General features: G+C 34.3%; 3 protein-coding genes across 3 annotated transcripts; 2 read left to right on the forward strand and 1 right to left on the reverse strand.

Annotated features, from left to right (window-relative positions):
- Positions 1 to 3,057: 3,057 nt before the first annotated feature.
- LOC110683979 (pollen receptor-like kinase 3) lies at positions 3,058 to 7,106 on the reverse strand. Its single transcript, XM_021860376.1, has 2 exons — positions 4,637 to 7,106; positions 3,058 to 3,937 (listed from the first exon to the last, which is right to left on the reverse strand). The coding sequence occupies exons 1-2, from the start codon at positions 6,141 to 6,143 to the stop codon at positions 3,324 to 3,326; spliced, it is 2,121 nt and encodes a 706-aa protein (XP_021716068.1). The 5' UTR covers positions 6,144 to 7,106; the 3' UTR covers positions 3,058 to 3,323.
- Positions 7,107 to 8,611: 1,505 nt separating this feature from the next.
- On the forward strand, positions 8,612 to 10,296 carry LOC110683980 (death domain-associated protein 6-like). Its single transcript, XM_021860377.1, has 2 exons — positions 8,612 to 8,739; positions 9,629 to 10,296. Exons 1-2 carry the CDS (start codon positions 8,671 to 8,673, stop codon positions 10,043 to 10,045), a joined length of 486 nt encoding a protein of 161 aa, XP_021716069.1. The 5' UTR covers positions 8,612 to 8,670; the 3' UTR covers positions 10,046 to 10,296.
- An 11,351-nt stretch (positions 10,297 to 21,647) lies between these two features.
- On the forward strand, positions 21,648 to 23,417 carry LOC110684410 (protein TIFY 10A-like). The gene is made up of 3 exons (XM_021860864.1): positions 21,648 to 21,874; positions 22,122 to 22,278; positions 22,769 to 23,417. The coding sequence occupies exons 1-3, from the start codon at positions 21,739 to 21,741 to the stop codon at positions 23,205 to 23,207; spliced, it is 732 nt and encodes a 243-aa protein (XP_021716556.1). The 5' UTR covers positions 21,648 to 21,738; the 3' UTR covers positions 23,208 to 23,417.
- Positions 23,418 to 26,033: the final 2,616 nt, after the last annotated feature.

Consider the following 26,033-nt stretch of genomic DNA (forward strand, 5'->3'; position numbering starts at 1 on the left):
TGAACATCAATCATAACATACTCACCCCAAAAATATTTAGGCAACTTTGCCTGAAATCGAAGAGCACGAGCCACATTGAGAATGTGACGATGTTTACGTTCAACTCTACCATTTTGCTGAGTCGTGTCAACACACGACGTTTGATGCAAGATGCCCTTCTTTGCAAAGAAGAAACCTAAACTGAGAAACTCTTGACCATTATCACTACGAACAACTTTCACCTTACGACCAAATTGAGTTTTAGCCAAGGCACAAAACTCACGAATCAACTGTGAAGCTTAATATTTTCCAACCATCAAAAATACCCAAGTAGCACGAGAAAAATCATCAACAATGGTCAAGAAATACCGAGCACCACTACTAGACAAGATCTTATTCAGACCCCAAATATCACAATGAATCAAATCAAATATACCAGATGCTCTATTCGTACTCAATGGAAAAGAGTTGCGGGGTTGCTTCCCCATAAAACAAATATCACAATTAAACATACAATCAGAAGAACTACTATGATCATGAGTACTACGAGAAACTCTTGGAAGAGAACTAACCACTTGCATAGATGGATGACCAAGACGTTTGTGCCATAACAAACTTGCATTTGAAATTACCACTTTGTTTGCCTGAGGATTCCGAGCACGAACCGGACGAAAAATATAGACCCCATCACACTGCTCCCCCGCTCCAATCAGGTTCCTCAAATTGCGGTCCTGAATAATGCATAACTTGTCAGTGAACATAATAGAATAGGATTGTTTTTCTAACAACTGAGACACAGACAATAAATTGCATTTAAGAGCAGGAACATAAAGAACATTATCAAGAGTTAAATTATCAGATAGAATAACTCTCCCTTCTTTTGTAGCAGTAGTACTCTTCCCATTAGGCAAACCAACAGGCGACGAAATATCAAATAAATGAGTAAATAAATCAATATTACCAGACATATGATTTGAAGCTCCAGTGTCAATTAGCCAATCGATTGAATTATAGGTGCGAATAGACGAAGAACTCGAGCACTGAACAACAAATAGAAATTCTGTCCATTGTGCATCAATGATAGTAGGAACACTCCTACGATCTGCATCGGTAATACGCTCAAATGTACGGTTAGATTGAGCCCCCATTGAAATAGAACACCAATCTAGCTCAATCAACAAACTAACTCAAACGATGAGAAACGGAGATATGAGCTATGAAACCACGATGAAAACGCAACCACACGCACCAAAACCAAACAAATCACCAAACTAAGGCAATATATACACCAAACTAGTGTAATCAACAAACTCGAACACGATCTATAAAACCACCAAACAATAGTACTCAGTAAGGCATAAATAAACCAAATTGCCCAAATACCACCACAATTGCAAAATCCAATGCAAGAAACGAAGGATAACCCAACTTGCTCCCACAAAAGAAATAGCAGCAAGTATGAACAAAAATAAGAGGCACCAAACAGAGCCACTAACTGTAATATCCTCTAATGGAAGGACACTACTATAAAGCACTAACTATTTCTTTCTTTGATAAAAAAAATAGCAAATATCAACCTTAATAACTCAAAGATTAATATTACCAAATTGAAGGACAAACCAAGAGGGTGCAGAACACACGAAACCAAGCAACACACTACGTAGCAGGACACTCCCACACCACGCAGCACCAGACGCACAACGCACACACAACAATAAACTGAGCAGCAGCACCACACGAAACACAGGCACCACTCTCGCAGAAACTGCACACACAATGCACAGATCACACACTACACCTCGCAGCACCACTCACGCAGCACCACAACACAACAACACCACGCAAGCCAACACCACGCAGCACTAACCCACGCAACCACAGACAACGAGCACTCTACACAGAGCACCCAAAACACAGCACACCACACTCGTAGCACACCCAACCAATCCCACGAAATTAGGGTTTTTGCACCCGTAAAACAGAAATTCGTTTGATTAAAAACAACAAAAAAAATTAAAACAATGAAGCCTTAATCTCACTCTGAATTTGCAGAAATAAAATTAAATTGTGATGAACGAACCAAGATCGTAAAAAATTCTCTAGAAATTAGAGAGGCCTGATACCATGTTAAACTCAAGAACAATTGGAGAAAACGGCTTGACCTTTGTATTGATAATGAACTCATATATATACACAATACATTAAGAAATCTAATAAGCCTAAAACTCCTAATAAGATAAATTTAACATAAATACAATATTAACATAAATAAACCAAACCGGCTCTAATAAAAACATTATCATGGGATTTTTGCAATCAAGTATAGAAGGGTAGTTCTTCGCAAAGTCTATTTATTAATGGATGATGTTTTAAAAAAAACTTCGTAGTTAAATGACCAATTCAACCAAAAGTTTAACCTAATGGTTGAAGCCTAGGATTGATTTACATACTCTGTATATAATTTACTCCTTATGATACAATGCATCATATCCTCAATCAACTAGCATTATGTGTTAATTTTGATCAATACCTAAATAAATGTATACGAATCTTGTATACTAATTAAAGAATATTTCGTAATTTTTCTTTATTTCTACAGATGATTTTTTTGTAGAGAAAGCTATTTTAGTTGTTAATCATTTAGCTGATTTAATGTTTCATAATAGTACTATAGATTGTATTATTGAATTTGCTAAACAATTTATGTGCTAAGCTATTCTGATTAATTAATCCGTAATATCTAAAAGTTTTCGGCCTGTCAAGTGTAAACTGCAAGCCCAATAAGTCCAGATAAAAGGCCCAATATTCTAAATCAAGTTGTGGGCCTGTGGCCCAATGGAGCTCCTTTCGCCAAAAGCCCAAAAAACTCAATAATAAAGCCCATTAGGCGCACAATGGTTAAAGTCTATTCCTTGGGCACCAGACCACTAGAGCTATACCATTTATTCAGAAAAATAATTTAAGTTCATATAAATAGATTTTGTGTACAAAACACGGCGACGTTGTATGTAAAAATAATGACAGTGGAGATAAATCACAAATGCACGTATTTTTGTTGGTCGATTAACCAAACTGGTATATAAAAATAACAAGTTTTGTAACATGATTCGTGTTACAAAAAAGAATTCGATGATATCTTGGTATACAAATTATAGATGATACAACAACAAATTACACCTAAATGTTGAGTTGAATTAGAAATCTTCTGAACCGTATGTACCGAGCTTCCCTTTGAACTGTTTTCGATACAGTCGTCTACAAATACATCATGGTACTCAAAAGAGCTTGAGGTCAGTGTTGACTTGAACTTTGCACAAAACACAACTTCTAAGATATCAGTTACTTTACAAGAGATCAATAGTCTTTAGATCTTGACCTCCATCACCTTGAACACATACCCTTTCTATTCTCTCCCTTACTTCAGTCAAATTTAACCTTTTATCGCGATTAGGTTCAGTGCAAGCAACCCCTACGTGAAGCATCTTCACCATGCTCTCTTTACAACTCGTCGAATGTGACACAATATCAGGATCAAGCAGTTCAACTTCTCTACCTTCTTCTATAGCCGAGGTCACCCATTGCACAACATCTGTGCCACCCTTGGTTGTGCTAAGGTATTGGGAAGGGAATTTGCGCGTGAGGATCTCGAGGATGACTACTCCTAGGCAATAAATATCACACGTAGGAGATATTGTTTGGTGTTGTATGGCTTCTGGGGCTCGATAGCCAAATAAGGCTTGTGCCGCGACACTAGGATTAGTCATTGGACTAAAGCCATAATCTGAGAGCAATGGCTCGTTTTGTGTGTCAATCAAAATATTGCTCGATTTAAGGTTGCCATGAGGCAAGTCATAGGATTGTAGTTGAGAGTGTAGGTAATATAGGCCTTCTGTTGTTCCTCTTATGATCTTTAGACGTGTTGGCCAATTTAGTTCCTCGTGAGATATTCCTCGATCACCTATAGAAGCTCAAAAAAACCAAATAATGCTCATATTTTAGAAGAAATTATGTGCTAAAAATTAATCCCAACTAAAATATTATGCACCTAATTATATAAACTTTTGTTTTTTAAAAGAACACAATCTAATACTTCGTATAATTTTTAGAAATCGTTTTTTCGTACTTTTTAACTCCCTTTTAAAAATGGACAACCAAACTATTTTATTCAACAATTTACACATGTATTCATCGAAATGTTATAAGAGGAACAATTATGATTATATATGATAATTCAATTCGTGAAATGCCTAACAAAAATTATTGGATAGTCTACATTATAAAGCAAATAATTGTTGGTTTGTAATATTTTCTTCATACCATTTACACCAACGATGAAGCCCCGATTTATCTTTGTGATAAACAAAAAACGTGTATCTAGTCCTACTTAGCATGACATTTCCTAAATCCTCAGCCGATACTTTCATCAAATCCTACTTAGTGTGACATTTTGGTAATTAAATCAACATTAATAGGCCCACATTTAATAAGAAATTGTTGATTTATTTACGAAAATACCACTAGATAAACATTTTTTTATATATATCACGAAGATAAACTTGTATTTCTGTCATTTACACATTTGATTTATTAAGGGTGATATTCGTAATAAAAGCGAAAATTTTGATCAAATTACCTAAGTTGGTTAAAAGAACCTTACCATGTAGAAGATAATGCAAGCTGCCTTTGGCAACATACTCATAAACAACTAGCTTCTCATCTTTCCTATAATGATAAGCTAAAGGAGGCAAAATATTCCTATGTCTCAAACTAGCCAACTTCCTAATCTCCACATCAAATGCATCACTCTCCAATCTATTTAGCTCGCGCATCCTCTTAACTACTACCCCTAATCCATTACCCATGATCGCTTTATAGGCCGAACCTATACCGCCATTTCCTAACACCTCAGCCGATGCTTTCATCAAATCCGCCAACACAATCACACCCTTTTCATCATTCACCATTGTAAGATCTCCTTGCCCTAATCCACCTACACTACTAGACACACCGCGATTGCTACTTCCTTTTACCGAGCTTTTTCTTGATGATTTTTCCGAGTTGTTACTCCTCCTACTAGACGTAGAAGAATGGCTTGAATTCTTTTGCAAAATGGGTTCCACACCTACCTCTATCGCCCTCTCATTGACATGTACACCGTCTTTGCTTCTCGTGTTAGAAGCGGTAGTGGTTGAGGTTGTGGCAATGGAATTAGTGTCATCATTATTTTGGGTTGTAGTAGGGATATCATCTTTATACACCCTTCTCTTCTTCATAACAAAAATCGCGATAATCACCAAGGACAAAAGCACCAAAATAATACTCATAACCAAGGCAATCACCCCAACAAAGTGATTATTATTGTGAGATTGTTTAAGATTACTCAACTCTCCTTGAGGTGACGTCGAGTTTTGGGATGTTGACTGATTATTGTTACTAATTATAGTAATGCAATCTACCCCAATAACCTCACCACAAAGCTTGGGATTTCCTTCAAAAGAAGAGGCCTTAAAATGCAAAAGACTCATAGGAATTTCGCCTCGTAGTTGGTTGTTAGACAAGTTTAAAGACACCAAAGGCGGTTGCTTAAGAGGGGGAACCTCACCCAAAAACTGATTGTTTTCGAGGTGTAACTCTAGGAGGTTACGAAGTTGTGTCAACGACGATGGAATATCACCGGAGAAGGCATTATTAGCTAGCCAAAGTTTCTTTAATGACTCCATCTTTAAGAAAAAATCCGGAGATATTTGTCCGGTAAAATTGTTGTTGTTTAAGTACACCGCCTTTAAGTATCCTAATCGATTAATCTCCGGAATAGGGCCAGAAAACTCGTTGTCCTCAAGGCTAATGGTGCGTAAGCCTTGTAGACTAGCCAAGGCATCGACGTCGATGTTGCCGGATAATCCCTTGGATTTTAAGTGTAGGCCAATGACATTGCCATCTAAACAAAGAATGCCGTTCCAACGTGCATTTTTGTCTAGGCAAGGGCCGGTGTTTGGATCCCATGAGTTGAGAGCTTCGGGTGTCGAAAGCGAGTTTTTAAACTTTAACAAGGCTTCTACATCGGATATGGATTGTGTTGGTGAAGAAAATAATAAGGTGAGCATGAAAAGGAAATATGGTTGTAAAAAAAGTGGGTTCAAAATTTGGTATGATGTAATGGCCATTTAACCTTTTAGCCAAAAATGTTATGTACAATGTTGTAGGAGGAAGAAGATGGTAATAATAATCTTGGAACTTCAACAATTTTTAGTTTTTGCTCTAATTTGTGAATGTTTTTTGCTGTTTTTTTTATTCATCCAATGCATTGATTTGATCATGATGGTGTTTGAACCTTTTTTTTTTTTTTTTTTTTTAGATATGCCTTGTTTTTTCCCTCAATTTTTGTTTGATTTTGTGTGTGTGTGTTATTTTTTTTTTTTTTTTTTTTGGTGGGAAAATAGAAGGTGAAGGCAGGAGAGCCTCAAATTGAAAGAGGCCTCAAAATAATAAAAATGTTTTGGAGAAAGAAAAAAACTAGAATTGAAAGGAAAGAGTTTTTTTATTTTGACAAAGTCCATTGGTTGACGAATTTACAGGAATTGTGGGAAATTTGCTCCATCCAATTCTAGCCCCTATTTGGCTATATGTTGTTTTTTTGGTAACCTTGGTTGTGTTATTTTTAAATGCTCTGTTTTCCCATACACTTGTGGTTGTTTGAAACTAATACATACTTCTCCGGTTTTTTTTTTTTTTTTTTTTTTTAAGTTGCAAAGGTTTAACTTTTACACTATTTATATATTGATTAGTTTTAACGATTTATATTGAAGTAAAAATATAATCATGTGGGATTTTGTTAGATTCTTATCGATTTATATGATTTCAATATCAATTATTTATAATTTTTACATGTTGGTAATTAAAGTTATAAACGATTGAATACATGCATTGGCAACTCAACAAGCATGAAAAGAGAAGTGTTCGTTGCAACTATAAAAAAAAAATTACAGAGGAAGTATGTACTACGTATGGTTTTTTTTCCCCACAAAGCTTTGGTGAAACTCATTTTCAAAAAAAAAAAAAAAAAATGCCTACTGACTTATCTGTCAAAATAAATTCTATGTATTACTTGCAACACTTCTCTTTTTTCACATTCGCATATAAATATATTATTTTAATATTTAATATCTTTGATTACCAATATGTAAAACATTGTAAATATTTTATATTAATATAGTATAAATCAAGACGAATATAATAAGATCACACATGACTATACTTTTATTTTGTTATAAATTGTCAAGTTAGTTAAAGTGAAGCATATAAATACTGTATAAGGCAAATTATTGCCAAAAAAAATACAGAAAAAGTATTTATTTTCTTGGTTTATTTTTACTACCTATATAATCAAATACAAGCAAGTATTCAATATTGTTCAATATGCGCTTTACTTGATCCAATATTTGGGTCTAGACATGTAAATTTAACATTTTCATTTAGATCAAATAGCCCAAGTTACTTCACACACGAGACGAGCATAATAACAATTAAAAGAACAATAAAATAACTTTACATAGGGTTCATAAAATCAAAATTGCAGCTAAAAAACAACACATGTACTGTTGAGCCCATGAACAACCCACATGTGAGCATTCTCTTGTCCCACACTAAAACTCTAAACACTAAAGGGGGAATGTAGTGGTAATGAAATTCCACATTGAAAGAATTCAAGAGTTACCACCACTATATAAGGCTAAGGGGCTACTCCCCTCATTGCCATATGGTTTTGAGGTGGAACCTCCTTGGTCTTGTAAAGTGGTGGACTTACACTCTTCCATGACGGGTGCGGCCCATACCCGTATTTAACATGGTATCAGAGCCATGCTCACGATTGGGGCCTTAATGGCTAAGGTATACTGGGCCAAACACTATGGACAACTCACATGTGAGGGGGAGTATTGAGTCCATGAACAACACATATGTGAGCATTCTCTTGTCCCACACTAAAACACTAAACACTAAAGGGGGAGTGTAGTGGTAATGAAATCACACATTGAAAGAATTCAAGAGTTACCACCACTATATAAGGCTAAGGGGCTACTCCCCTCATTGTCATATGATTTTAAGGTGGAACCTCCTTAATCTTGTAAAAGTGGTGGACTTGCACTTTCCCGTGACGGGTGCGACCCAGACCGTATTTAACATGTACACGAGTAACACGAGTGTGTTGCTACTCTTATTTGGCACGTAGTATTTTCCAAGCTATAAAAATAATATATTACGAAATATGTGTTGGTAAAAAAAAAGGAAAAAAAAAACAGTTGTGTTGAAACAACATTCGAGTTGCAATAATCAAAATGTACAACGTTGCTATCTTCAATTCTTTATTGTACAATATTAAATAACTATGTATATTTGAAAACTATTTACTCTGTATGTTATTGTTTAATACTTCCTCCGTTTTTTTTATACTTGACCCGTTTTTACTTTTAACCGTGTTATTAAAAGTTGTTACTATCATAATATAACTTTTACCCTCCGTTCTTTTACCTGTGTGACTTTTACACTACTCAATTGCTAAACATCGCCCGCGAATCTCCACATAAAGCCCACAAAATTAGAGTGAATTGTCACTTTTGCCCTCAAAGTAAAAAACACAATTTCTTCTCTCAATTCTCTACTTCCACTTTCTCTCTCTAAAAAACTTTCCGAGCGATGTCGAGGCGGCCCGGCAAGGAAGTGGCGGCACAGGCGGCGGGTGGACAGCGGTTTTCCGGCGAGAAGGTATTTTTTATTAATTTTGTGTTTAAAAATTAAAAAAAAAGGTCGGAGGCGGTGGCGGCGCCTAGGCCAGACGCCACCACCACGGCGGCGGCGTCTAGCCCAGACGCCACTACCACGGCGGCGGCGCCTAGGCCAGACGCCGTGACGGTGGCGGTGGCGTCTGGCCCAGGCGCCAGAACCACGGCACCGGCGTCTGGCCTAGGCGCCGCCGCCGTGGTAGTGGCGTCTGGGCTAGACGCCGCCGCCACCGTCACGGCGTCTGGCCTAGGCGCCGCCGCCTTTTTATTTTTTTTTTTTAATTTTTTTTTGGTTTTAAATTTGAAATTTAATTTTCGAAAATAATTATTTTTTTTTTGATTTTTTTTTAAATTTGTTTTTCTTTTTTTTAATTTTAAATTTTATGTTTCTGATTTTTTTTTTATTTTGTTTTAAATTTTGTTGGTTTTTTTAAAAAAAATTTTATGTTCCTCTTTTTTTTTTTTTTAATTTTTAATTTTATGTTCTTGTTTATTGTTCTTGTTTTTTTTTTTTTTGAATTAGTTTTTTTACTTAAAAAAAATTTTATGTTCCCTTTTTTTTGTTATAAATTTTTTTTAAAATTTTGATGTTCTTCTTTTTTTAAGTTTTTATAATTTTATATTTTTCACTTTGTTTTTTCCAATTTGTTTTTTTTGGGTAATTTTTTTTTTTGCTTTGTTTTTTCCAATTTTTTATTTATTTATTTATTAGGTTATTAATTTTTTTATTTTTAGGTTGTTAATATTTTGTAATGTTTTTAATTTATTTTCCATCATATGTATATTGTTTTATTTATTTATTTTAATTACTTTTTTTATGTTTATATTACATGTTTATATTGCATATTACATGTTTTGTTATTTTGTGTTAGGCATCGTATTTTCGTTCTGGGGCTGGGAAGAGTATGGACATTATGAGAAGTACGATGAACTCAATGGAGAGCTCGGGGCCCAGACACGTTAGATCCCGTGGTATTTCGGCCTCGGCTCGTAGAGAACGGGTGCACTATTCTGAGGATGATGAAGATGATGATGGTGATGAGGAGGAGGAGGAGGAGGATGCAGATGAGGATGTGGACGATCAGAGTGGACCATATGATGATTACGGTCCATTCAGTCAGAGGCTTGATGATGTGTATGAGACGCGTAGGGTAGACGTGCGTAAGGGTAGAGATGGTAGATCCAAGGCTCGGTCGTACTCTGCCTCCGTGGTAGCTTGCAGGATCTTCCGCCACTTACCATTTACCAATCTCTCTGCTGAATCTAAGTTCTTGTTGAAAAGGTTGTAGGCTTTGACTTTCACGCATTTGTTGATGTGCCATGTGCACAGTAAATGGCTCGACTCCGGAAACAGCTCCGCTATAGGGGCAAAGAGACCTCCCTCACAATCGCTGACGATGGCCGATGGCTGAACACTTGGGCCGATGTAATTTCTCAACTTCTCCAACACCCAACGGTAACTCGCAACCGTCTCATCCTTCATAACTGCATAACCAATCAAAAAGTTCTGGTTCGTTGGAGTCATCCCAACCATCTCAACCAGTGGAAACTTATACTTGTTTGTCTTGTACGTTGAATCGATCAGAATCACAGATGGCCAAGACGAAATCATATCAGCACAATCAGGATGCACAAGGAACAAATGAGTCACCTCCGATGTGTCTTCATCAGATTCAAACCAGTACAGGTAACCACGTGCTTGTGCCTGGTGTAGAAGCTGCTGTATAGGGTTCCTTCCCTCTGACCGTTCAAACCTCAATTTATGTCTGACGTTGTAGATGTGTCTTCGGTTTGGCTGGTCTTCAGGAAATTTCTCCAACACAGATGCTAATATTTTAGCAGGCTTCACTTGAGCATCACTCATTTCTTTTACAATTAGTTTCGCAGCAGGACTTAGGCCACTTAACTGTCGATGACCCACTTCATATGCGATCATCTCATGGTTGTGATACCCCCATTTACCGTAACTCTTCACTTCCCAACCGTCACCCCTTTGCTGTTGTCGAACCTTTACTCTGAACTGACACCCACAACCTTTCCGCTTTGTATCAAACCGAATCGCTTGACTGAAATCTCGTTCCTCCCTTTTGCGATAACGGTCGCATCTCAAAATGCGATCCATTCTACCATCCCGTTGAGATTTATGAGTTGCTACTACTAAACAAAAACCTGATCTAATTGCAACCTGTTTCGCCCAATCAACCGCTTGTTGAGCATCTTCGAACAGACCATCGTGTACAAAAATCCCACTATAATCATTTCCGTCTCCACCATAATCCTGCAACAATAACATATAAATATAATCACATAAGAGTAGATTAAATTAATACATTTGACACAACATTAGCACAAAAGCAAAAACAATAATAAATTATAAACAACAAACAAAGAAATAAACAAAAAGTATTCAAAAAAAAAAAAAAACAAAACACAAAAATAAAAAACATAAACAAAACTTTAGATTAAATAAATAAAAATAAACCAAAAAAATAAAAACAAAAAAAAAACATAAAACGAAAAAAATTGTAAAAAAAAAAATAAAAAATAAATAAATTAAAAACAAAAACAAATTAAAACAATTAAAAACAAAACAAAAAAAAAACCAAAAAAAAAAGAAAAAAATTGTAACACAAAAAAAAAAAATAAACAAATTTTAAATTAAATTAAAAAAAAAAAAAAAAAAATAGTGGTGGCGCCTAGCCAGGACGCCGCCACCGTGGCGGTGGCGTCTAGCCAGGACGCCGCCACCGTGGCGGTGGCGCCTGGCCAGGACGCCGCCACCGTGGCGGCGGCGTCTTGGCCAGACGCCACGGCCACGGTGGCGGCGTCCTGGCCAGGCGCCAGAGCCACGGTGGCGGCGTCCTGGCTAGGCGCCACCACTACGGTCACGGCGTCCCGGCAGGACGCCAGCCGCCAATTCGTGGTTTTAGATGGCTTCGTACCTCCTTTTCCGGCGTCAACGGCGTCTCTCCGGTGCATCTACCCGACGTTGAGGGCTCTTCGGTTTCACTCGGCGATCCAGTCCTGCTCCACATTTTTTATGAGTGAAAAATTTTATTTTCGGTAAAAATTAAAACAAGGGCAATAATGTCAACATTTTTAAAAAATGTGGGCTTTATGTAGAAAAACGCGGGCGATGTTTAACAAATCCCTTACACTATTCACCCCCTCCTTTGACTGTGTTTTATGAATAATATGTAAGTAAAAATATATTTATATTAGATCATTTTGAATTCGTCTCAATAAGTACTATAATAATATATAACTTTTATATTTTTTAATTATGGAGAATTAAAGTTATTAACCGTTAAAGTTTTGCATTGACAAGCGTGATAAAAGAAACATGTCAAGTAAAAAAGAACAAAGGAAGTAATTGTAAGTTGAATCAAAATGTTTTTTTTTTAATCTTTTGGTGTAAATGAGCAAGAGAAATCTTAATCACTAATCTCATTTATAATTATTTCCAATGTGTAAAAACCGTGTTATTAAAAGTTGTTACTTTGTGACATATACGTAGTATGTCATTTCTTCCTTCCTCCACTCCAAACAAGGGGAGCTTGTTCTCCACACTTTCTTCATACTACGAGATAAGCTAAAATACGGTCCCTAAACTATACCATTAGTTGCACATTTGGTCCCTCATCTTTGAAATGAGGCAAATTAGTCCCTCTGCCACCCTTGGCTCACCAATTCTGGTGGAGGAAAATCCCATACATTCAGCAAAGTTGAAGCATGTTTACTGCCAACTAAGCCAAAGTTTAGGGACTTCTCTCGTTGAGTCAGCATTAATTTAGGGACTGCACTTCTTTTTGCCAAAACATTAAGGAGCTGCCTGCTTACATGAATATTTTCAGTTGAAAAATTTGGTAGTTTGAAGATTAGAGGCTCTTCATTTAATTTTAAGGATTGTAACAGCAAAAAATAACCAAATTCCAAAATAGTTACAAAAAACTAGCCGTTACACATAAAAATGGCTATATATATTGATGTTGGTAGCCATTAAAACCATTAGACTATTGAGCAAAAATTCTTCCAAAAGAAAAAAAAAATTGTTGCAGCCTGCAGTGAAGAAGAAAGCTCCTTCCAAGGTATCTGCTCTACAATAAAATTAGTAATTAAGGTATTTAGGATTTGATCAAAATTAGAAGATTTAAGCAATATATATGTTTATTGATGACAGACAATGTCTAGATGTAGCAATGAATCAAGTAGAAGTGGTCAAATGTGTCATTGTGGCCTAATAGTGTCAAAGATAAGGTCATGGACCAAAGATAACTGAGGAAGAAGGTCACTAAACTTTACCACTTTATTAATTAAATAATGCCAACTCATACCAAGGTCCTTAAACTTTGATTTTTTTTTATTTTTTTTTTTTTGCCACATGGGCACTGTAGTCCCTAAACTATGGTGACTCATCATTTTTTCACCGGAAAAAAAATCATGTAAAGGTGGCAGAGGGACCAATTTACTTCATTAAAAAGATGAGGGACCAAAGGGATCGTATTTATGCTTAACTCATCATTTCTTAGTTTTTTTTTTTTGACAAGAAGAACTAAGAAAACACAAAAACATGCTAAAAGGACCAAAATAAAAACCGACGCTGGCGAGCTTGAGTCGCCAACCAGTGTGCTGGAGCAATCCATTGACGAGGAACCTTTCGAAGTTCACATGAATCAAAATTCTGAATAACAGAACGGATATCCTGAAGCAGCCATAAACTCTGAATATCTCAGTCACCACCGTTCTTCAAGAGGGAAAACAAAGGCATACAATCCGTATAGAGTAACAACGTCCTATACCCTCGACGACTAGCCGCTCGAAGACCCCACAGACATGCCTTCAATTCAGAATGAAGAGGTGAACTTGAAAGAAAAGCTCTCGAACTTCCGCCCAGTATCTGGGGTGAATCTGTATCACGGAAAATCCAACCTGCCCCAGCTGTGCAATCCTGAACCCTACATGCCCCATCAAACACCAGACAAATGTCGAAGGACAATGTGGAAGAGCCAGTGAGACAACAAGAAACAACCTTTCTCCTTGATCTCAATAAACGATTATTAAGCGTTGAATGCATCAAAGATCTAAACTCCTGAGCTGTAAAACTCCTATCAAACCAATCTTGCATAAAAAGCAAAACAAGAGCTGGAGACAAAACAGCCTGACGAAAGATTTTATGATTACGAGCCAACCAGATAGCCCAACAGAAAGTCACCAAATGAACTAGTCCTTCCCAATTCTTTGCACTGTGATAACCCAAAGCTAAATCAACAAACTCCTCAGGGAAAGAAATATCATGTCGACGAGGACAAGAGGAACCAATTGTAGTCGAATTCCAAATAGAACGAACAAAGGAACAGTCTCGAAACAAATGATCCAATGTTTCCGAATCTCTGTAACAGAAAACACATGTCAAATTTATTGGAATTCCTCTGGTCTGAAGAATACTCGAGAGAGGTAAAGCATTATTGAGAAGCTTCCAAGTAAAGCAAAGTAGTTTCGGAAGAATAGGAAGAATCCAAAATAGTTTCCACCAAGTACTGTGACCAAAAGATGAAACACCTGAACCATCTGACTGATTAACCAGCATAGCATAAGCATACTTGGTTGTGAAACTACCATCCCGAGAAAATTTCCAATACACAAAATCATCCATTGGTCTAGAAGGCCGTTCAAGAGCTAGAATGCGAGTAGCAGTAGTAGACGCAAAAAGCCTATGAACATCATTTGAGTCCCATGCGTAGGTACGCGGATTTATAATAGAAGAAACATGAGACGGTACTTCTGTCTCACCTGAGGTACTACGAAAAACCAGAGGTTCACCAGGAAGCCAAGAGTCCTGAAGAATACGCACCTGAGAACCAGAACCAACCTTACAGGATATACCTTTAGCCAACACAAACAAGCCTGAGACTAAACTCCGACATCCCCAAGAGGAACGAGGAATAAATCGAGTATGAAAAAGGTTTAAGGAAGGGTATTTGATTGAAAGCAAACGAGAAACTAAGAGCTGAGGATGATGATAAATACGCCAACATTGACGAGCCAAAAGCACATCATTGAAACAGCTAAGCTTACGAATCCCTAAACCCCCCAAACCCTTAGGTAAATGCAAAAGAGTTTTTGACCGAAAAGCCAAACCTCGAGAATGGGAATTGGATTTCCACCAAAACCGGGCCAGAATATTATCCACCTTGGAACAAATCGAGGAAGGAACTTTAAAAACAGAGAGAATATGATTAAAGGTAGCAATCAGAACTGAATTAATTATTACCAACTTTGCAGCTGAAGAAAGACCTACCGAGTTCAAAGCAGAAAGACGAAGAACTACTTTGTCAATAATAAAACTGAAATCAGAAACCTTACTACGACTAGTCTCAACATGCAAACCCAAATAAGAACCCAAAGAAGATTTACTTTGCAGCCTAAGGCTCTTAGACAGATATTCCTGGTAGTCCTGGGGAGTATTAGGACTAAACTTAACAAAAGACTTCTGCAAATTTATTAACTGACCTGACAAACCACAAAAATCTGATAATAGAGCAATCAGATTATCACAAACCTGAGGAGAGATCTGCAAGAAAAGTAAAGAATCATCAGCGAAAAATAAGTGTGAAATTGAAGGAGCACCTCGAGAAATACAGATTCCATTGATCAAAGATTCCCTCTCAGCTTTACGAAGCATAGCAGAAAACACTTCCATGCAAAGAACAAACAAATAGGAAGAGAGAGGATCACCCTGTCTAAGTCCACACTGAGGAATAAAAGAAGGAGAAGGGTTCCCATTAACCAAAACTTGATACGAAACTGTAGAAACACACTGACGAATGAGGTGAATCCAATAAGGAGGGAAACCATACTCCTGAAGTAGCCTAAATAGAAATTCCCAACTAACCCTGTCATATGCCTTATTCATGTCCAACTTAATTGCAGCATAGAAACTCTTTTTCGCCTTTGATCTATTGATATAAGTGAGAACTTCATGAGCTATCAAAGCATTATCCGAAAGAAGACGACCTGGAACAAAAGCATTTTGAAAGTCCGCAACCAAAGTCGGCAAAATCAAACGAAGCCGGCAAGTAAGGCACTTCGCCACACACTTATAAATTACATTGCAGAGGCCAATCGGCCGAAATTGAGAAATTGATTCCGGAGTATCAACTTTTGGAAGTAAACATCATTTCTTAGTTACTTGAATGAAAATGTATATGAAATTATTTCAGTATTCCCACCCTTTTCTTCCTTCCTCCACTCCAAACAAGGGGAGCTTGTTCTCCACACTTTCTTCATATTTCCTCGTGTCTAAACAAAATATGGAGTACTATAAAGGATTCATAGGGTTTGCTCCACCTAAATATGAAATTAAGTGTCACTACTTGTAAGTTTGAGTGAAATTTGGGGTCATTTTACAAACTTGAGACATTTTGCATTTTTTAACTTCATTATTTTTATTTTATTTTTTTAAAAAAAAAAACTTATTTTGTCAAACTTGTTAACCAATCAAGGCTTGATAGATTCACTGAAGTCAATTGCTTACCTCATCATATTTTAGAAGATTAGTATACAAATCTACTATAAATAAGAGTGCTAAATGCTAAGGGGTAGAGCTGTTTTTACATTTTTATCCCGCTTTCAAATATCTATCTTATAAAATTCACAAACGTTTTAACTATTTGTTAGGTACATGTCACAAATTAAGTCACAAACAAATTATTATTACCTACTACTTATAATATCCCTGGTGTCCAAGGCATGAAAACCCTTGGCCTCCAAGGTTATTATACTTACTCTCTAAAGTGAAGGCTTACATTTATAGTATAAATATCTATTATATTCCTCTTGTTTTGAGGACAGGACATAAGACACAACTACTAGCTCATTAGTGAGTTTCTTATCTCTCTTTGAGAATTAGATTTAAGGGTATGCTCTCATTGCCTGAACTGAGCTAAACTGAAGTGAACTTATTAGAATTGAATTAAACTGAAAATAATCGTATGAGAACAAGCCCTAATATAACCTAGAGAGTTATACCATACTCTTGTACCCTTCGGGGTTGTACTCTCATACCCTTTTTCATATATTGGATAATTAGGGTCTGTTCTCATTGACAGAACTCAGCTGAACTGAACTGAGCTGAACTGAACTGAACTGCGCTGAACTGAATTGAACTGAACTGAAATGAATATTTTATAAGAGAAGGAAATTAGGAGCTGAACTGAACTGAAATGAACTGAATTTCAACGTAAGATAACATGCCCTTAGTATTCGTCGTTGGTGGGTCATTTACCTCATTTGAGGGTTTTACCCACGTTAAATGCGTCTCTTATTACTCTTTTTGTCAATTTTTTTTATCTATTTATGTCTCTATATATATCATTTTATACTTTCGCTTTCGCTCCCAATCCCAACACTATTATCATATTACAAAATCAATAATCTTAATCATAACATGAAGTGTTCCCTCCCGATTTCAGGAGATCTTGGGATAGATTCTTACCCTCGCCCTTGTGGCTCTCTAAACACCAAAAAAAAAAAAAAAAAAAAAAACATGAAGTGTAAATCCACTTGATGACTAAACAAGTTGAACCAAAATACAAGTAATTCCCAAGTGTGTAAAACCACTTGAAACAAGTTGACGCAGAATAATTTCTGTTGTGCCGACTTATTAAAGTCGACGATGAGGAAACAAGTTAGCAAAAAAATGTGATATTTTGAGACAATTCACATTTTATATTGATTGTGACAACTGGAGCAAAATTTACGAAGTATTTTTTATTAGTGATAAAAGATTATTTTACGTTAAAAAAGACCCACAAACATTTAATATTTATGATTTGAAAAAATTGAATCAATAATTGAGTGTGACCCTTGCTTCGCTGAATCGGTCCAACTACTTGTCACAATCGTTGCTAACTTTTTATTTATCAACATGTGAACAACATGTTGAGAATTTCCCTATTCGTCTCTTTATTGTTATAATCTTTTAAAAAATGTCATTTTTTTCTGAAATTTTTAAGGTACAGGCGACTGTACCATGCTTGGTATAGACAAAAAACGCGGAATGAGCATGTAACTCTTTCGTAAAGAACATACAACTGTTTTGTAAAGAACATATAACTGTTTTGTAAGAAAACATTCAGATTTATGTTTTTTTTTTTTTTAATCTAAAGAACATCGGTAATATTAATAAAAAAAAACATGATGATATTATGTAATGAACATTATTTATATATACCCACCATAATTTAAAGACAAAATTCGAAGAACATTTAACAATAAACATAAAAGCACATTATATTGATAATCAAATAACATGAACATATGTTCTTTTCACCCTTTTTTTTTTTAAGAAAATATGTTCTTTTCATGAAGTGGTGCACAAACAAATGAACCCAAAAACATAAAAAAAAAATATCGAATGAATTGCAAAAAAATTGAAAATCAACAACAATAAAAGTAACAAAATCAAAGAAACAATTTTCGTAGGAATTGCAAAAAAAAAAAAAAAAAAAAAAAAAAAAAAAAAGGGGATCAAATTCCAAAATAAACATTAAGGCATGTCGAAATTATACTTACATGTTGTTTTTGTCCCCCATATTAGAATTTTGGATTTAAAACTACAAATTTCTTCAAAAATTGCTTAAGGTTTTGAAGTTTGAAATTCAATTGGTTTTTTGGATTTTTTTTTTATACTTTTTGAGAGAAAAAACTTCTAGTGAGAGAAAAATTTAGAGAGAGGAAGTTATGTTTTGGTAAATGTCTAGAGAAAGTACTGTATCAGTAAAATATAATTTACTTTTTACCTCTTGTATTTTAAAAAAAACTGATTTACTTTTTCGCGTTCTTTATAAACTAGAGGAATGTTCTTTTAAATAGTCATGTTCTTTTGTTTCATAATATATGTTCTTTTAAACAATCATGTTCTTTTGTATCATAGTATATGTTATTTTAAACAGCCATGTTCTTTTATTTCATAGTATATGTTCTTTCCGCCTTTTTATTAATCAAAGGAGAGACGATACAGTACTTGGTACCGGCGCCTGTAAGGATCACCTATTGCATTTTTTCTAGTCCAAAATTATTTTTGCAATTGTAGCTGTCAACATACTTCTTGTTATCGTTATTTCTTTATACGTGTCAAAATATAAAAAATAAGAGTAATTCTTTAAGAGTGTACGAAATAGTTTTTATGGTTGTTAATAAAAACTATTCCTTTCGTTATTTAAATTTGTTTGTATTTATAGATTGTTCGAGTAATATAAATGAAATATAATAAAGTATCAATAATATATTTGAAAAAACATATTTATGTGATAATCTACTGTCATTATTCTAATTTGCGAGTTAGAATTATTAATTTTTAAAATATGTATGGAGCATTATTTAAAGATTCTAATATCCCAAATTTGTATTGAAAAGTGGGTAAAAAAATAAAAAGTGAAGACAACTTAACAAACTAAAGAAGTTCTATCACTTCTATGTCATTCTACTAAAACATGATGAACAAAGCGACAAGAAAGATAACTCCTTGCCTATACTACTACAGAGTAGATCGATCATTTCATTATAAACTGTCTTGTACAATTGAGCTAAGGTGTGTTCTGATAGTTAAATTAGTTAAATACGGAGAATAAGATTTTCAAATCACATAAATAATTTGTAGTATCTTTGAAAAAATATGCATCGTATAATTAATACTAATTTTTAAAACAATCTATAAACGTCTACGTAACGGTATAAAGAAAATCTAATTTAATTAAGCCATGAATTTGTATTAGGTCAAGTCTTTTGGTTTCAAAATAAAAAACATGAATGTTGGAATTTAATTAGAAATTTCCGAACAAAATCCAAAAAATCCAATGTCGGACCTAATTAATTGACGCTTGACGAAGTCTAAAGAAACCCATGCTAGTGCCATCCCCCAAACACAGATAAGGAATAGTCCAAAACTTGTTCCGTCAAAAAAAAAGAAAAAAAAAAAGGAATAGTCCAAAACCTGTAGATTAAGACCCCTTTGGCCTTTGCCACTTCACAACCCAATTTGTTACCTTATATAATTCCCAAACTACCCCCACCCAATATATTATTATTACAGTTATCTAATTGTGTTGGCATGATTCTCATAGTAATTGTTTATAATTAAATGATGAAAATTTGGTTGTAATTATTATTCTCATAATAATTGTTTGTTTGTTTGAAAGAAACTATTAATTGATGAGATTATTAAGCTAAATCATTATATGATAATCGAGTGTAGATATGTAAACATTTATAAAATCAGATCATATTTCTAATAAGATTATAATAATATAAAGAAATTACACGCATGCATATCCATTACTCCATATTATATAAACTACAGAGTATATTATATAGCATATCGCCACTACAAAAAAAATGTCAGTTTCGTAGCGATTGTACATTCGCTGCAATATGTAAGTATGTTTGTGAAATAATTAAGAAAGTCGTATCATTTTACAATCGCAATGGTTTTCCCATATAAAATCGATACGGAAAACATAATAATACATATCCACACTATTTTTTACACATTTATATAATTTTGAGAAATTGTATCATTTACAATTGCCACGAAATCCTAAAAATCGATACGAAAAGCCTTTTCAACACTAGATATATAAATGTTGTTTGACAAACAATACATAAAATATGTTATAGTTTATTGGTGAAACATTTAATACGAGAGTTTGAGGTTGCATGTTCGAATCTTGTAAAGATGTGTAGTTTTCCGTATCGATTATTGAGGTCAACCCCATCGATATTGAAAACCACTACTAAAGGCTAAGGCAACGGGAGATATTGTATCGAATGACCATTCGTTGGGAAAGTTTATTGTTACAATTACAATCGATACTAAAGGTTAAAATAATTGCTACGAAAAGGTTATTTTCTTGTAGTGCGCGGATAAATATTTAATATGATACAGAGTAATATTATTAATACTCTGTAAGATCTATCGATGGTTTAAAAAAAAAAAAAAAAATCAACTCATAGCCTGGATATATTTTCCTTGGCTTCTTTTGATGAACTTAAATTAACTTAGTTTATTATACTAGATATTACTTTTATGATTAAATAGCTAATTTTTGCTACAACAGGAAACTTATCCCTTGATGTAAGAGGTGAGATATGACTAACTCAAGACTAATGCTTTTACTCGAGTAATGATAATTATTGATCTTAATTAATGCATAAGAAATGTCAGATATGAGTTATAAGTTGATGATATAAGAGATATGACATGACTAATTCAAGGGTCATACTTTAAACTCCATTAGTAATAATAATTATTAGGCATGGCAAAAGCTAATAAGAACATACATTCCAGACTTTAGATAAGAGAACTAAAAGTAGAAATATTTAAGTAAAATAAATATTACGGAGTAATTATATGCTTTCTTAACTTAATACGAGTTCTACATTAATACTAGTTACTTAACGTTTTGAAGCGCTCGTTAGCAATATCCTACGAGTACTGTAATTATTAATCTTAGGAGTATATAAAAGGCCATAGTGGTAAAAGCACACGAAGCGTTATTTTTGAGAAAAAATCTAGAGAGCACGTATAGTAACAGTGTACAAGTTTCCAATAAAGTAGGCAAACCGCATACACCGACGACCTTATCTTAAATGAATAATTAAAAATGAATCGACACCATATTCTTAGATCCCAAGCAATAAACACGTGAAATAAAACAATCGATTTTGAGGTGCATATTGAAAAGAGCCAACTAGCATTATTATTAGCCCCACCCTTAACACGAGTTGTATACAATTCCACCTACTTGTCTCCCTTAATCACGTAATTAATTATTCTTAATTAATCATCACCTTTTTTATATATATAATTAAAATTCCCTCTCTCATCAAGACTATATATATATATATATCTTCATTCATTCCCCCTATTATTCTCTCCCTTCTTTCCTTTATTATCTCATTAACAAGGTTTGATTAAGAAATCATGGGTTCTGAGAAGTTTGTTAAGTCTAATTTTACACAAACATGCACTCGTTTTAGCCAGTTTTTGAAAGAGAGGAGGTCTTTTGGTCATCTTGATGCTTTTAAGACTCTTGCTTCGTCCGACCTTGATGTCAAAGGTATTTTTTCTTATCTCTTTATTATGTTAATAACGTTGTACATCCTATAATAATCATATTACAACACGTAAGCTAATAAAAAAAATATGCCTGGCCAGGCCAAAACCTCGGTCTGGCCTGAGTGAGTTGAGTCTGGGGTACCTATCTAAAAAATGATGATTTGGTTGAATACATATATATATATATATATGAAAACGCGTATATTTGTTTATGGGTCGGGTTTTAAAGATTTTTGTTATAATTGTAGGAGCTGGAGCCAAAGAGGTAACAAATGCTGCAACAAATAATGTATTTCCAAAGAATATTGAGAAGGAGAAGATGTCTTTGGAGCTCTTTCCTATGATGAGTTCATTGACCGCTGCTAATGGTGCTGAAAACTCTACCAAAATTATGGCTGATTCCAGGTAATTAAGATGAAATCTCCATTTTATGGAATTTATTTTAAACCATTGTTATTTATAGTATTTGTAATTCAAATAATTATATATGGTAATTATAATTATGATTATGATATGTACTACAAGTATAAGTTATTTCTATTGTTTAGATCTAAAACATTTGAGTAAAAATGAATTATGTTTAATGCAAGAAAATGGTATACATTAATATGAGTTAGATCCAAAGTTAGTCATTTGATTTATCAACCACAAAATGAATGTGATTCTTTAGAAAAAGTGAAACATAAGTTAGGTGATCGACTTCTTTTTAAAAGTAGTAAATTTCACAAAGGTTTTAATATTACTAAAGTTTTGTTTGATCTTTTTGTGCATGCATATTCTATTGTTAAACTTAATTTGATTCCATGCTTGATTAATTATTTTAATTAGACCAACAATAATTGAATTTAATATATGTTGTACCAAAGCTGACCCACATAAAATATTTTTTGTTCAGAGAATCGCCAATTTCAAAAGAGGAGCCTAAGATTTCTACTAGTACACCAAGCATGACCATATTTTATGGTGGAAGAGTACTTGTTTTTAATGATTTGCCTGAGGACAAGGCTCAAGAAATCGTGTCTCTTGCTAAAAATGGAATGATGGGTCCTCGATCCCAAGCCCAGACTCAGACTCAGGCTCATAACGAATCACAAACCCCTCGTGCTATCAATGATGTGCTAGCACAAGATGTGGCCACTCAAGGAGTGGGTAACTTGTCCGATTTGCCTATGGCAAGGAGAGTCTCCCTTCACCGGTTCATGGAGAAGAGGAAGCACAGGGTCGCCGCTAATGCACCTTACCAAATTCGAAACTCAATGGCTGATGATTCTCATCCTCAAAAATTCGGCTCAATGAAAAGTTTGTATGATCAACAACTTGAGTTAAAGTTGTAGACTTCAAAAGTTTGTGTTCATCTATCATGTCTTAATTAAGTAGTTAAAGACCAATTATATGTAAAAAATTAATTTCTTAGTTTGTCATATGTTGATTTGAAGAAGTGATTTATCTTATACTCACTTCATACTCATTAGCTAGGTACGTTGTATAATTTTCCATATTCCTTGATCTAAATATTATATTTATTCATACTATTTATTACTGAAGCAATTGTGTTGATCATTCCATTAGAACAAGTATCAATGCAATAGTTTTTTTTATCTATAAAATAGTTTGTCAATCATTCCAATAGTTTTCACCTATAAATTTATCTCCCAAAAGCAATTAAATTATATTAAAACATCCCTAAACACCGCAACTTTTTATTTTGAACCATTTTGATGAGGAGGTTTTAGAGGGCCAAGTTGATCAACCGTTCCATATAGTAACACTGATCATTAGCATGTCATCCAACTATCCAAGTAGGTGTTTTATGTGAGGTTATATTTAGCAAATATTATGTACTGTTGAGTTATTTAGTTAATATCCTATTATTCTAGGAATATTTTGATTCTAGAGGAGATGATTGTAAACATTATATATTCACATTGAAATTAACGAGAGAGACATGTCATTCAATTCTATTTCCTCTCTAATTTATCAAAAGGTCGTGTACGTGGGTGATAAAGTGAGCATGGACCTTGGCTTGGTTGTGTTTTAATGGGAGAATAATGTTGGTAATCGATACGATTAATATTAGTTCAACAAACCATAGTTTGTGAATATTGTGATAGATCAAGAATACTAATTTATATTAGGCTTTATATAGAGTTTATTATTTGCAATAATTCTAAATAAGAGATTATTTTCTAGATGAACTTCAAGAGTTTATTCTTGTGTTTTCTTATTTTTTGCAAGCTTACACCTTGATCATCTTGTTTCACAAGTGATCGATCTATAATCTGGGTTGGTTTTATTCCGAAATTTAGTATTGTTCGTTGTTATCATTCATGCACCCCCATATGGGATTAGGCAATATTTATTAAAATTCTCTTAATGTCTGGGTATAAATGCATCAAGCACATTAATGAATAGGCAACTATCTATAAAATCCTATAATTAATTAGTATGTTCAAGTGCAAACTTTCCTATACTATCACCATTTGATATTGTCTATCATACATATCTTTCGTAATAATACCCATTACCAAACTAAGAACTCTATAAAAGGGGTCAAAGCATCAGACTATATACATTGGTGTAGTTCAAAGATGATTCTTGGTCGTGTTGTGTCTCAATGGAGCTTGGGGTTGGCTATGACAAACTAAATGGCCCAAATGATTGACCAAATTAAAATTTTAGTCCGTGTATCATCGTGTCATGTCATGTTTAAGCCAAATTTCAATTATCTGTTGTGCTTTGCCAATAAAATTATGAGTTTATGAGCCAAGGTCCCAAGTAATGAATACAGAAAAATGTAATGTGTCGTGCATTTTTCATGCCATATGTACGATGGGGATAGAAATTTGCACAAAATATCCACCGAACAAAATATTGTACGATTGAATGTGATATGCATGAGCTCTAGACAAATCTCATTTTGGTGAAAGTTTGAGGTGTGTTTCTTCCGTACTTACAGCCGATTTAGCTACAAAATTGATAAGCATGTACCTCCACTCATCAAATTACCTTCATAAGAAGGGCAAAAAAAATCCAGTAGTTTGAAAGATTAGTCTCCAAATAGGCACTTGGCACCAACTTTGACAATTGACCCATAAGTTATAAATTGCCAAACTAAATCAAATTTTTTGCAACATAAATCAAAGAAATATTATTCTAAAAGATAAGTACGTGGAAGTCCAAAGTGTGCGACTAAAACAAAGTTTTAACTCTAATATTTAATGTATGAAACTTGTGGTTTTAGATCACTTTATATAATTGTGTCGATCTTGAATTGGAATATTGTAAATCTGTCAAGATCTTAAGTAGGTATATATATGCGCATTTTCTAAATTTCCAATCGATAATACAAGTTCAAATACGATTTCGCCTTTGATTCAGTTTAGTTATACTATATAGAATAGTTTAGTTATAGTGGGATGATCAACCCATCAGCATCGCAGATTCGCAGAATATATATTATATAGTCACACAATATGCAAATGCAATACTACTGAAGCCATGTACGGAATATGTAGTCTTGACGTCTTGTATATACGTAGTACGGACTACGGAGTAACTATTAAGCATCGTGAATGACTAATAGGCTCTATTATTCTCCTCACCTTGTTTTCACCTGTTTTAGATTCAATATCTTTAAATTAGGATATGTTTTGTTATATTCATTTATTCAGATATAATAAGTTTAGAAGTTCAAATCCGATAAATTCCTGATAAATAAGTTCTACACCTATAATAAGGTTTAATATAGTTTGCAGAAGTTTAAATATAAGTAAAAATCAGATGAATAAACACAAAAATAAGGGCTAATATGTTCCGTTATTATAAATAATACCTTAAATTAAATAAGATAAGATAGTGTCAGTGTTTAATTAGTTCGCTCGGATTAATAGAATAACAACCAAGTAAACACTACCTTATATAGTTATATCCATACATTGTTTGATTTATTTTTTTAAAAGCCCTTATATACATACATGATCAATGGATAACTAGTTGCTAGTTTGCTACAAGAAGTGAACTGACATAGAGGTGTCAAATCAATACATAATAATTAATTTTGAAATATTTATTTTTAATTTTTACACGGTAAGATATGGGGCGAGGGGTGCTTGGGATTAGGGTTGCAAACGATCCGAGTCAGGCCAAGTTTTAATCTGATC

The sequence above is a fragment of the Chenopodium quinoa genome, unplaced genomic scaffold, assembly GCF_001683475.1.
Source record: "Chenopodium quinoa cultivar QQ74 unplaced genomic scaffold, ASM168347v1, whole genome shotgun sequence".
Classification (NCBI taxonomy): domain Eukaryota; kingdom Viridiplantae; phylum Streptophyta; class Magnoliopsida; order Caryophyllales; family Amaranthaceae; genus Chenopodium; species Chenopodium quinoa.

Coding starts and splice junctions, on each gene's coding strand:
- LOC110683979 (XM_021860376.1), bottom strand. CDS start 6,143: ATGGCCATTACATCATACCAAATTTTGAACCCACTTTTTTTACAACCA. Junction 3,938..4,636: donor CTTGCATTATCTTCTACATG/GTAAGGTTCTTT, acceptor GAGCTTCTATAG/GTGATCGAGGAATATCTCAC.
- LOC110683980 (XM_021860377.1), top strand. CDS start 8,671: ATGTCGAGGCGGCCCGGCAAGGAAGTGGCGGCACAGGCGGCGGGTGGA. Junction 8,740..9,628: donor AGCGGTTTTCCGGCGAGAAG/GTATTTTTTATT, acceptor ATTTTGTGTTAG/GCATCGTATTTTCGTTCTGG.
- LOC110684410 (XM_021860864.1), top strand. CDS start 21,739: ATGGGTTCTGAGAAGTTTGTTAAGTCTAATTTTACACAAACATGCACT. Junction 21,875..22,121: donor GTCCGACCTTGATGTCAAAG/GTATTTTTTCTT, acceptor TTATAATTGTAG/GAGCTGGAGCCAAAGAGGTA. Junction 22,279..22,768: donor AAAATTATGGCTGATTCCAG/GTAATTAAGATG, acceptor TTTTTTGTTCAG/AGAATCGCCAATTTCAAAAG.